This window comes from Ursus americanus, chromosome 15 (genome assembly GCF_024610735.1).
Source record: "Ursus americanus isolate L20-20 chromosome 15, mUrsAme1.1.p, whole genome shotgun sequence".
Taxonomy (NCBI): Eukaryota; Metazoa; Chordata; class Mammalia; order Carnivora; family Ursidae; genus Ursus; species Ursus americanus.
Window position 1 is genome coordinate 38,763,424 of NC_142141.1, and position 12,746 is coordinate 38,776,169.

The 12,746-nt window shown below is 44.7% G+C and overlaps 1 protein-coding gene across 4 annotated transcripts in view; it reads right to left on the minus strand.

Moving 5' to 3' along the window:
* The window catches only part of RAI14 (retinoic acid induced 14), a 144,304-nt gene that overhangs the window by 110,438 nt on the left and 21,120 nt on the right, over positions 1-12,746 (minus strand). For 2 of the 4 annotated variants that reach the window (XM_045787217.2, XM_087867944.1), the window contains exon 2: positions 10,463-10,543. In XM_045787217.2, coding sequence (XP_045643173.2) covers positions 10,463-10,498 — 36 coding nt within the window. In that variant the 5' untranslated portion in view covers positions 10,499-10,543. Of the gene's footprint in view, positions 1-1,827; positions 2,256-10,462; positions 10,544-12,746 lie in introns of those variants that run through there. The other 2 variants (XM_045787220.2, XM_087867945.1) reach the window with 2 other exon arrangements.

Here is a 12,746-nt window from a genome sequence, read left to right on the forward strand (position 1 = left end):
CCTCGTAGCAGCCCCCACCCCAGCCTCGCCCTGGTCCTGGCCCTTTCCTCTGGTTGGTCTCTCAAACCCCCATTGTCCTTCCGCCCCAAATGCAATCTTCATTAAGCCTCAGTCTTCAGTTTCACCCACTCACCCCCAGCTTTCAATGCTGTGCAGTCCATCCCTCCTGTCATCTGACTTGATTTCCTGTTCTTTGTCCACGCTCGTCTTCCTCCTCGGTTAGCACCCCCCTCCCCAGCAGTACTGGTTTCCTCTGGTAATCCTAACCTACGCGATCAAGAAGCCCAACCCCAAATTCACCTCCTCTGTGAAACTCCTATGGGATTTATCACCGGCACGCCTGATGTCCTTGTGAAGGACACAAGCCTTGCACAGCTCTATCTGTTTCACGCACATGAGTCCTGGTGGTGTGTGGAGAGTCATCTTCTGAAACCATTCATCACATACTATTGAAGACCTGACTGCTACCAGGCGCTGGGGTAGCCGATAACTTCAGCAACCATTTACTGAGAATTTACTACGTGCCAGAGTTTAACCTAATTCTCATGACGATGCTAAGGGAGGGGCTGGCATCACCCTGGTTTACAGATAAGAAAACCAAAGATCAGAGAGATTATATAACTCACCCAATATCACATAGGCAGTAAGAAATAAAACTGGGACGAAATAGAAAACAGGACTGAGAAAGAGTACAATGGGTCGGCTACAACCCACGGAATATGGACTAAGGCATTATCCATTTGGAAGGAGGTCAATAGTCATCACATAGATATACAGCACTGTGTATACATGTACACACACACACACACACAAATTGACATCCTTCCAAATGGACAATGGACAATGCCTAAATCCACATTATTTGGATATATAAAATATAACTATATACCTATATAGATCTGTATCTCTGAAGGCAGAGCTGTTCAATACTTTAATGACTTAAAGAGGCATGCTTACCAAGTTTGTAGATGACTCAGTGTGATTACAAGAATCAGAATTTAAAATGATGCAAAAACTAGAGCAAAGGATTTATCAAACAAAATAAATTTTAACTGGGATAAATACCGTGCCCTGAATTTGGGTTCGAATAACCAACAGAACAAGCCCATGAAGACAAAGATAGGGCTTTACAAGCAAAAGTAGTAGAAAAGAATAAAAAATAAACCAGATAGGAATCAAGAGGGGAATGCAGCTGCAGAAAAAAAAATATGATCTTAGGTTATATCAAGAAAACTATATGCCTGGGAAATAGAAATGCCACTACTTTAAGTTCTTGGGGAACAAATCTCAAGTTCTGCTCAGAATTCTAAGTCCCACAGTTTGAGAGTCAAAGCGGCACATACGGTTAGAGGAAACTGATCAAGAATCCTCAGCTTTCCGTTTCATAAACTTCAAGTTGACTGAATGCACGCACTCAGTGTAACCTAAAACTGAGTTTATAACGGGTAATTGTAAGCTGACCTCATTCCCAAACTTTCCTATGAAGGTGTGGATCAGGTCTTGACAGTTCCTAGCTGTGTAAGCAATCCCAAAATGCTGGCTGCAAAATAGTATACTTAATCAGGCCCCCGTTAATCCCCTATCTTATCAAGGCAGGTCACTGGACATATGATTAGACTCAAAAGAATAAGTCTGATTGATAACCTAATGTCACCAGCTGGTAATGCTCTGGTCAGTTTTCATTTCTAACCCGGAAAAGGCATTTAATTTCACTGAAACCGCACGTTGCAACAGTCTTGCACCAATAGGACAATGGGGAATTGGCAAGTAGCAACCACTATTCCCTTCTGGGGTAAAAAGAATCAAAACGAAGAACATTTGGCACACCTTTCTCATCCAACTCCCAAATGAGATTCACCGTGCAACTTGCCCGTGGCCAAGTAGCTTCGTTTTCTAGGGCTGCCACAAGAGAGTACCCCAGACTGGATGGCTAAAACAGCAGCAATGTATTGTCTTACATTCCGGAGGCCAGACATCAAGAGGTCGGCAGGACTGGCTCCTTCTGAGGCCTGTTCATGCCTCTCTCCTCACTTCAGGCGGTTTGCAGCCAACCTCTGGCATTCCTCGGCTTTTACGTACGTCATCCACGTCCCTGCTTCACAGTCTCACGGTGTTCTCCTAGTGTCCTTCCCAGTTTTCCCTCTCTACATGTCTGGCTCTGTGTCCAAATTTCTGCTTTTTATTAGGACGCCGGTCATACTGGATTACAGCCTACCCTAATGACCTCATTTTTAAAAATAATTTGATTACCTCTGTAGAGATCCTATTTCCAAAAAGGTCACATTCTGAGGCACTGCATGTTAGGATTTCGATAAATCTTTTGGGGGGGGGGCGGTGGAGGCAGGCAACTCAACCATGGCACTGAGTTCATCTTCTCCAGTGTCTGTTCGACCCACCTCTCTGGATTTAGCTGGTTTTGTGGCTGCCGGCTAGAAGAAATAGTCCCTGCTTCCCTTGCAGCTAGGCAGGGGCATGTGATTCCGCTCCAGTCGGTTCCATGGGAGGGCAACGATTTGTGCACCTCCAGGGTCATAGCCTTTAAAAAGGAAAATGCTTGTGCTCCATTCTCGCTCTACTCAAGTCTTCAGGATTCAGAAAAATATGCAACATGGACAGCACCCTAGACCAGCTCTGTCCAGAAGAATTATAATGCGACACTTTCAAGTTTCTGGGAGCCATATTTAAAAAACAAAAAGGAAGAGGTGACATGAATGTTAATATAGTAACTTAATCCAATATGACCAGAATATTAGAACTTCAGTCACAGAATTATGAAAAAAAAATTAAGGAGATATTTTACATTCTTTTTCTGGTGCTATACCTTTGAAGTCTGGTGTATATTTTATAGTCACAGAATTTCTCAATTTGGACCAGCCACATCTCAAATGACCAAGAGCCATGTGTGGCAACTAGCTACTGCAATACGGTGTAGCTCTGGAGGGTAGCAAAAAGGACATAATAGAAAGATCTGGGTCCCTGGATGAATCTATGGAGCACAGCTATCCTGTTGGCCCTGGAGTACTTGAAACTTGAAGAAAACAACTTCTATCACATTTGATTTCAGGGTATTTTGTTATAACAGCTTATCCCATACCATAAAAAATGTCCACTGGCCTTCACAGAAGGACCCTGGAGCTTCTCAGTTGCGAAACAACCCTTCAAAGAATGGACAGCACCATGAATTCACTGACTCCTACGAAAAACCCACCAAAAAAGTAGCCCCAGTTTGAAAAGTTGCCATAGCAACATCGTCAGCATTGGGAAATACATCTCAGAATAAACCCATCCAAGGGCAACATGTGGTTCCTCGGACTTTTTCTGGTTCTAGTCCCACATTATCAATCTCCTCATTCCCCAGCCTACGGGGCAGCCCAGGGGAAAAAGCAGGAGGTAGAGACCATCAGAGCATTTGGCTTCCCAAGAAAATAAAAATGAAATCCTTTCAGACAGTACTTCCCAAAAAGTTAAAATATTTTTCATTAATGCAATAAAAACCACCCTAAGAATTGGGCAATCAAGTTGATCACAACATGCGGACTTTCCTTGTTTTTTTAAAAGGAGGTAGGAACTCAAAAGGAAAGTCAAGGCTAGTCACCTCATCTTTATAGATACGTTGGGCCTTTAGCTAATGTGGACACCGAGTGCCATAGAAGTGAAAATAACCACCTGTATACAGCCAAGCTCTTTGGGTGGAAACTCAACTGAAAAGCACCACGGGATGAATCTAGAGGCAATTCCTCTTTCACTCCCAAGGAGAAGTTACATATGAGAATTTGTCACACAAACAACATCGAGGTCAGCAAGAGCTCCAAATGATTAGGTAATTCATTCAGAACAGTGATAAGAAGTAATAACCTGCCCGATTCACTGCTTATGTAGACTCAGATTTCCCCCAGTTTAGGGGCCAGGTTCTGAGTTTCATAATCGTCTCCAGCTGCATCTGGAATGGATCAGGTTTAACCAAGATTTCCTGGAGTGAGAGTCTGGGAGAGCTAGAATGAGGCTGTGATCCAGGTAACCAGCAAAGAGGCTCTATTTAGAAATACACCTGTTTTGTTTTGAGATATAGACATTTTTAATTGGATCCAGTAGAAGACCAGAAGTAGCATCTGTTCTCTCTTGCTTTAAAAGTTAAGGCCGAAGTGTATCTGCCTCCCAGGAAGCAAACAACCCAAGATTCTCCCAGATCCTCCCCTCTGCCACAGGAATGCCCCTAACGTTGGTGAGCTCTGCCACTATAGACAGCGTTCGTATGCAGCAAAATCATCGCCTGGGTCTTTGTGCTTGGGGCAACAGAACAGAATTTATCCCATGCAATTTCAAGCTTTGGAATTTAGGAAGGAGAATGCTCTGGGTCAGCAAGTGTGTGCAGCGGCTGACAGCACAAACTCTGGTGGCAAGAAAAACCGGGGTTCAGATCTCTCTGCCATTCATCAAACGTGTGACTTGGGGCACGCTATTTAACTTCCCTTGACCTTAATTTCATCCTCTGTAAAATGTTATTATAAAAATGGTCTTTACTGGGAAAAGTTTGGTAAGCATTACCCGATAAAGAGCAGGTGAAGGGCTTGGGACAGTGGCTGGCATGTAGCAAGTGTTTGATAAAGGAGAACTCTGCTCCTTATTTCTGTTGTAGGAGGTCATGGATCCACACATGTTTACTCTTGCAATTCATATTATGTGTTAGGCAGATTTTTAAAAACGGGATACTCTGGCCTCCCTCTATTAGACACTGAAAATAATCCACAAGAAACTATGGCACTGAAGTCATGTGCACAAAGGTTGGCTGGGGTGGGAGGGCAGCAAAGCTTCAGAGAAACTTCTCTTGGGGAAAAGCAAGGAGGTATGCTTTGGGTTGAAACGTGTCCCACTGTCCCCCACTTTCCTAACTCCCCACCGGAACTGATAAGTTGAAGTCTGAGGCACCTTAGAATAGGACCCGATCTGGAGATGGGGTCTTTACAGAGGTAGGTAATCAAGCTAAAATGAGGTCAGTAGGGTGGGCCCTAATCCAACAGAGCTGAGTCCTTATAAAAAGGGGAAATCTGGACAGAGACATGCATACAGGGAGAACGCCATGTGAAGAGGAAAGTGGAGAACAGATGCTGTGTCTATAAGCCAGCGATTGCCAGAAAACCACAAGGAGCCAGGAGAGGCTCGGAACAGATTCGACTTCGCAGCCCTCCCAAGAACCAGCCCTGCCGACACCTTGAACTCAAACTCGTAGCCTCCAGAACCAGGAGGCGATACATTTCAGTGGTTCAAGACACTGGGTCTGTGTTTACAGCAACCCCAGGACACTAACACAAGCTGAAATGGGGCAGCAGGCAAATTCCCCATTCAGAAGGGCTGACAAGACCTGGAAAATATGTAGTATGACACAAACCTGACCGAATTTCTCTCCACAAGTTTGCAAGGGTCTCATATCTCCACCCGAAAAGGTCCTCTCCGATGTATTTTTGACATTATATCTACTAAAAAAAGAGGCTTAGCTTTACAATAGATTTGGCCAAGGTTCTTCTGTCAACAGAGAGAGTTGGATTTTAAGTATTCCCATTGTGTGTGTGCGTGTGCGTGTGTACGTGTGCGTGTGTGTGTGTGTGTGTGTGTGGTGGGGAAGGGAGACTCGGGCATCTGTAAAACCGTACTATAAATGACCACAAACTCCTTGAAAAAAATACCTTGGCAGAGATGTGGATTATTGACCTTCCTAAGAACAGTTCTCTCAACGGGCAACAAATTCAAACTCCTGTCTGAGCAGGATGTGTCTGGTTCCTCAAGATTCACGGACTGTGTGCATTTCTTTGGCTGAAAACTGCAATCGTTAGTAGCTGCTACCTGAAAAAATACCACCAATTTAATTTCTCATGGAGCCAGCCATTTTGAACACGCTGCCTTGATTTTTTTTTTAATGGAATGTCCGCTGCTTCCTTATTACAATGAAAAACATAATTGGGAACAAATCTTTCATAAAATTAAACACACGCCCACAATGTAAACTTTGAAGGCCTCAATCATGTTGGAGAGGCATTTCTCAAGATTTGTTACAAAGATCTTTCAACCTCATTTCCCATCCCTCAGCCTCCACCCATTTCACTCAAGGCACTAAAAATTGGCATTTACAAAGAAATTCCAGAAGCCTGTGTGTTTTATTAACAAAGGGAAATCCCAACCTTCTTGGCCACATTTCTCACGATGACAGCTCATTTGTCCATGTGGGACCACGTACTGGTCGCTGCAAATATTTAAAGAGGTAAAGAAGCCACTTTCAAACTCAAGACATAAAAGATATAAATAATGAGGATTTAAAACCCTGTGCTCGTTTTATAAGCATAAAAGTGAAGTATATCCATTTTTAAAACGAGAGTGAAAATTTATAGTGTTTTTATTAAAAGACTCAGCCATGCCATGGGCTCTCTGCTGGGCTCTTGAAGTATGACTGCTTTGCATGTCAAGGGCAAGTTTGTTTTTGTTTTTTTTAAGATTTTATTTATTTATTTGACAGAGATAGAGCCAGCGAGAGAGGGAACACAAGCAGGGGGAGTGGGAGAGGAAGAAGCAGGCTCACAGCGGAGGAGCCTGATGTGGGGCTCGATCCCGGAACGCCGGGATCACGCCCTGAGCCGAAGGCAGACGCTGAACCGCTATGCCACCCAGGCGCCCCAAGGGCAAGTTTTTAAAAGGGAGCCTCGCACTGTGCTCTGAGGCTGGCTCACCAGCACTGCCCTCCCCTGCGCTCCCAAACACTGTTCCAAACCCTCAAGGCCCGGGAAGAAGCTCCCCCTCTGTAAAGCTCCCCCAATTCCTTCCATTTCCAGCGATCCCACCCCTCTGAAAACTGATGGCACTGGTCACCCAGATGCTGCAATTTAACAACTCGTTGTATCATCATTGTGGAAGGCCCCCTGTACTCCCTATATTATATATGGTTTGTATTTTGCCTTTGTTATTTCCTGCATGTAATTCTTCTCCTCCCGTCTTGGTGTGTGAGCTGCTTCAAGACAGGAATCATACCTCACATTTCCCCTCTGTGCTCTCTAGTATCGAACCCAAGTTTAAGGATGCCCAAGATCAAGTTACACACATGAACTGAAAACCATCATCCGCTGAAGGGCAAGTGTTCCGCTCCATAATTCTCGCCGGCCTCTGTGGGTTATTGCAGGCTCCCGAGTACGCATGCGGGTTAAAGCAGCTGGACAGTGACAGTAGCTAAACACAACCCAGAGAGGTGGGCTCATCCCCCTGATACTCACATGCACCTGCTCTTCACTCGGTGGCCATCTGACTCAAGTGTTCCACGAAGGACACTTGGATTAAATCCCTATCTGCATCATGGTCCTGCAGGAGCAGAGTGACCTTGCGGCCATCCACGGGGGCCTCCGTTGGGCCACTCTTGTCCTTTCTCCCTCCTGGGTTTTGCTCTCAATGGCCTCAAACGGATCTGGCTGCAGACCTCCCAGGAAGAGGCTGGCTGCAATGTGATCATACCAGCGGGTCACCTGCCTTCTCTTTATGAAAGCACAAACATGATCTGCGGTCCCTCTTCTTTCTTACCTCCCAGAAATACAAAGAGCCCTTTCTTCCGTCTTTTCCCTTCAGCCTCACACAAAGACAAGCGGAAAAAGTGATGGTTGATGATTTAGGCTCGCTCTTTGAAAGAGACCACTCACTTCAGGTAAAGAAGATTCCAGTTCGGCTCATTTAACTAAATATAAACCATTTAAAACTTGTTTTTCACGTAATAAGTGACATGTATGTGACATGTATGTGCGCATACCAAAAAATTCAAACCAAAAGGCACACATTGAAAAGCAAGCCTACCTCCTCCACCTGCCCCACTTCCCTCCTCAGAGGCAGCAACTGTTACCAGATTATTCTGCCCTCCAGACCATAGACACCTTCCCAACCCTATTTTTTATCAGGGGTTTCAGATTAAGAGAAAGGAGTCCAGGGGCGCCTGAGTGGCACAGTCGTTAAGCATCTGCCCTCGGCTCAGGGCGTGATCCCGGAGTCCTGGGATCGAGCCCCACATCAGGCTTGCCGGCTGGGAGCCTGCTTCTTCCTCTCCCACTCTCCCTGCCTGTGTTCCCGCTCTCGCTGGCTGTCTCTCTCTCTCAAATAAATAAAATCTTTAAAAAAAAAAAAAAAAAAAGAGAAAGGAGTCCGTATTTACCAAGCATCTCCTGAGTGCCAGGCCCTAGGCTGTGTGTTTTACATACATCAGCACGTTTAACCTCCACGACAACTTTGCAAGGCTCACATGATTCTCTCCACTTTTCAGGGGAGGAACCTGAGGACCAGGAAGGTAAGAGACTTGCCCAACGTCACCAACCTAGATCCAAAGTCACTCTTTCGAGCTCCTGCCTGGATTAGACGGTTTCCAAAGTCAAATCTCCATCCAGATTTCCTTTCAGGAAAACTGTGCTCTGCAATTGGGCTGCCATGGCAGAAAAACGGATGTTACAAAGTTGAGCTCTGAGAACCCAGACAAGTTACCATACCTCCCCAGGTCTCCATTTCTCTATCTGTAAAATGGGTCTAGTGGTAATACCTACCACCTAAGGTATCTGGTAAGATTCAATGAATTTCACACGATGAGCTTGGCATAGTACCTGACGCAGAGTAAACCCTTCCTCACGACTAGTTATTATCACGTGGCTGACGGACAAACTGACAAATGGACCCAAAATCTGATATTCTCATCAAATATCAAAAGCCATTCGATACTGTCTGGCCCTGTGATAACAATCTTCGCTCTAGGCGCCCAAGCTGCTCCTCTAACGTTAATCTTCTCTTAGCACCAACTTCCAAAAAGTACAGTCTTCCTGTTGCCAAATCCCAGCAGCTTTTAACAGTGTTATTCTTGTGGTTTTTTTAATCTCGGAAATAGTTCCATTTTTATTTAAAAATCTAGATTCCTGCAACACCGTCCCTCCTGCCGCCAGTTTTCAATTTTTAAGCCAAAAGTTTATGTGTGTGTCACTTCCCCCTGCCCCTGTTCATATATCCCAGAACTCTAGACTGATTAAATTTTGCTAAAATAATCTCAGCTTGTATAAATGGAATCTACCCAAATTCCCCCAGAATGGAAAAGACATTTGTTAACCTGGTCACACGATGTGCAAGCCCATATCCGCTCTCCATCTCCTTGACTTTTCATTCTTCACTGAAAGCCACAGGAGCTCTGCTGGCTGGGGTATCATAGGGCCAGCAGATGGGGAGGCTGAAGGGGGTTTCTCAGGGGAGCAGCAGGGGCAAGGGGCAAGTCAGATGACCAAGGCTCTCAGTGGCCAAAGACAAACTGGATGCCTCCGGCCAAGTCACTTCACATTTTCTGAGCTCCACTTAACTTACCTCAAGAATGAGAAGGTAAAAACCCAACTTTTTCCTAAAATCCCTTTCTAGCTCTAACTGCGAAGCGAGACAAAAATTTGCAACCATGCCACAAGCGTCTCGACTAGTCTGGGCCTTATCAGGGCAGTACGTCACATGTCATGATGCAGTCTCAAAAGATAAGCTTCAGCCAAAAGGAGGTGTGCGCATACAACATGTTAGCCATAAAAGTCGCAGCCTCCATTTATTCTAAAAACGGGGTGTGTCAACCTGCCATATAATTCATGGCGAAACAATAAAATCCAGGTTCACCTTTAATTGCCTCATGTTAAAGGAGAGCCAAGCGAGCCCCGGATGAGGGCTGACATATCTGGGCTCCCATCTGACATCCTGCCATGAATTTCTCCCATTCAACAATTCTGCCCAAAGCATCTGGAGAGCAGCTAGGACAAGACTAGAGTCCCAGCAGGGTTTAGAAGGTGACCTTGTGTTAAGATAGCACGTGTATAATCCTGCTATGCTATTTCTCTCCAGTTTCTCCTCTGGGAGACTTTTGTTTCACAATCCCCACATCATAACTGGTTCCTCCGATCCAAAATCTTGTATGATGGATAACAAATGAGTAAGAATGCCTGGAATTCAGGGGGAGTCAAGGTGCAGGCAGCAAGAGATACTGTTGTTTTACCACAATAGCCTTAACAGAGAGTTAAAGAAAAAAAAAAAAAAGTTTCCTAAAGCCAAAGATGAACCAAGCTAATATGTAATTACTTAACTACTCTCACGAGACTGGCTTCCTCTAAAAACGACATTCTGAATCAGATTCAGGGGACTTTAGAAATGCTGAGATTTTTACTGAGTCTTTTTTTTAAGATGTTTGATTTGACTGTTTCTTTCTCTACAAGGCACAGACCCCAGGACTACAGAAGTCATTTTCAAAAGCTGTTCACACCAACAGAGAAGAACCGAGAACATGCCATTCACAAAAGCCACCTTGAGCGGAGGCCCAGAGTGCTTCTGAGCCCTGCAGTTGGTGAACCCAGTGCCTTATCGCGGTGGGAGTGGAGAGCCGTCCTGCAGCCCCAGGACAGGGATCGAGGAGCCGACAGACGGTGAGCCACCGCGTACTTACGTCGCTCTTCCTGAACTTGGCTTTCAAGCTCTTCATGTTTAGTCCATTCAGCTTTCCAAAGCTCTAGAGATTTTTCAACACCTAAGCAGAGAATGGAAAAAAAAAAAAAAAAGAAAGAAATTAAATATTTAGGTTTCAAATAAAACCCTACAGATATTCCCTCCTGATGAGATTACAACTTCTTGGCCATGGGCCACTGGGGTTGGGTTAGGAAAAGTGTTCGGAATTAGAAGCTAAGCAGCGGTAAAGAGTATGTTATTTCCACTCGCGATATAGTCCCTAGAACCTTCTGACACTCTCAAGTTCACCAAAACTTTAAATTTTATCCCAAATTCCCAGATAATAAGAGTAGAACAAGTCCAAAAGAGAGTATCTGCCTGCCTCACGGGTTCCTATACGTGCTGCTCAGGTTATAATTACACCTCCGCCTCCTTTTGAAGGGCCACGACAGTAAAGAATGAGAAGAAAACAGTTCATACTCCAGATGCCATTCATTCCCTATTTATTTTTCTCAGCGTGGTTTCTTTTTTTTCCTCCTAAATGCACGCACAGGGCAGTTAGTAAAAAATGCCAGGAACAACAAAACCTCCCTCTTCAAATACCTCATTCTGCAGGAAGCCACTCTAAACAATGAAAAAGGCTCCCTTCCCCTACCCCCAAGGTCCTCCTGGGACCCAGCAATTCCCAGTTGGTGCTGGCAAAGTCTTAAGAAATCACCTTCTTGAGGAGGTCTGTGGTGCCCTGGAAAGTGAATGTAATTTTTAAAAAATATATGTGTGTACTTTTTTTCTGGGAAGATAGTTCCAAGTTTTCACCAGATTCTGCAAGGGGTTGTCACCCTTCAGAAGTTAAAACTATTGGTCCAGGCTAAGTCCCTCAGATTCCAGACATTAGGAAACCTGCCCTAAAAAAAAAAAAATTACAGAGTGTGGAACCTTTGCATTTAGGTCCAAAGGGCAAGAAAATCTAGGAGCGAGTTCCCAGCACACAGTAAGCACTCAATAAATGTCACTTCAGGCCTCACCTGACAAAGTGAGAACAGGTGAACTTGAACAGTAAGATCCATGTGAGCGCTAAGGAAGAGCATTCCAGTGTGCACTGCTGCTGGCTATTATTTTTCAAAAGCCCTTCAAGGTCATCTCCTGCTCTTTCCCCACCTTATTCTGGACTAAACTGATAGAAGGGGAAAAATACAAGCAACTGAATATACTCATCCCTCCTCATGTGCTCATCACTGCCTCCAGAAGTTGTCCAGAGACTTTCTGGCTTCTATTCTAATGTTGTTTACTTTCATTTTTGCTGCTGTCATTAAACAGGGCTTGGGATGAATGGCGCAAAAACCCAGTCAATCATAAAGCACTTCGATGGCATTAATCTAGAGGCCACACCATTACTGCAGCCTCACCGGGGTCCTTTTCAATCTTCCCAGCCTGGGCAGGAGTGACCGTGTTACCTTGGAAACCATACACGCTATAATTAGACCTTGTTAATTGCCAAGTATTTAACCACAGGCTGGGCTGGTACCTGAACAGCCACAAACTCCCAGACAGCTTCTCACCACTGGCTGCTAGTTATTAATCTGAATCAGAAGGACCTGGGGACAACTGGCTAAATGCAAAATCCTAGTCCACATCCTGTGGAAACCACCGCAGGGAGCAGGGCCCAGGCATCTCCGTGGCTGAATCTTTCGCACACTGAGGTTTGAGAATCTTGAAGTGAGGTAGACGAAGCAGGGAATACAACTGTCAAAGTTGTGCTGGATTATACAACAGCCCTTCTTTGTGTCAAAGCAAACCACCTTTTGATGAATCCAAGTAGAAATAATGGTAATCAGATACTCCCAAACTGCCACTGGCTCACAGTTCTCCACAAAAATGGCAATCAGCCTTGAAGTTCAATTCCTTCCACCTTTGGGTGAAGTGCCAATAACCAAGGAAAGAAGCCCAATCCATATAACAGGAAAGGGAGAAAAGAGAAGCCAAGGCTTTCATAGTCCACAAACTGCACAGCCCACCAAGGTGGAAACACCCAAAGCATTCCTTCCGTTGGAGAACACGAAGTCTTAGGCAATGGTGGGTAAGATTTCTATTTGAGGTCATGGGGGTTTTTGTGGGTGTTGTGCTTTTTCTTGAGTGCTTGTCTTTGGCTTTTTTTTTTTTTTTTTTAATTATGGCAGTGAGAACATGCAAACTCTTATTTGAAGATTAAGTAAATAAAGCACTTAATTCCAGAAATTCCCAGGGGCAGATTTTAGCTGTGAAATGAACGTCTTCCTGGAGTCATG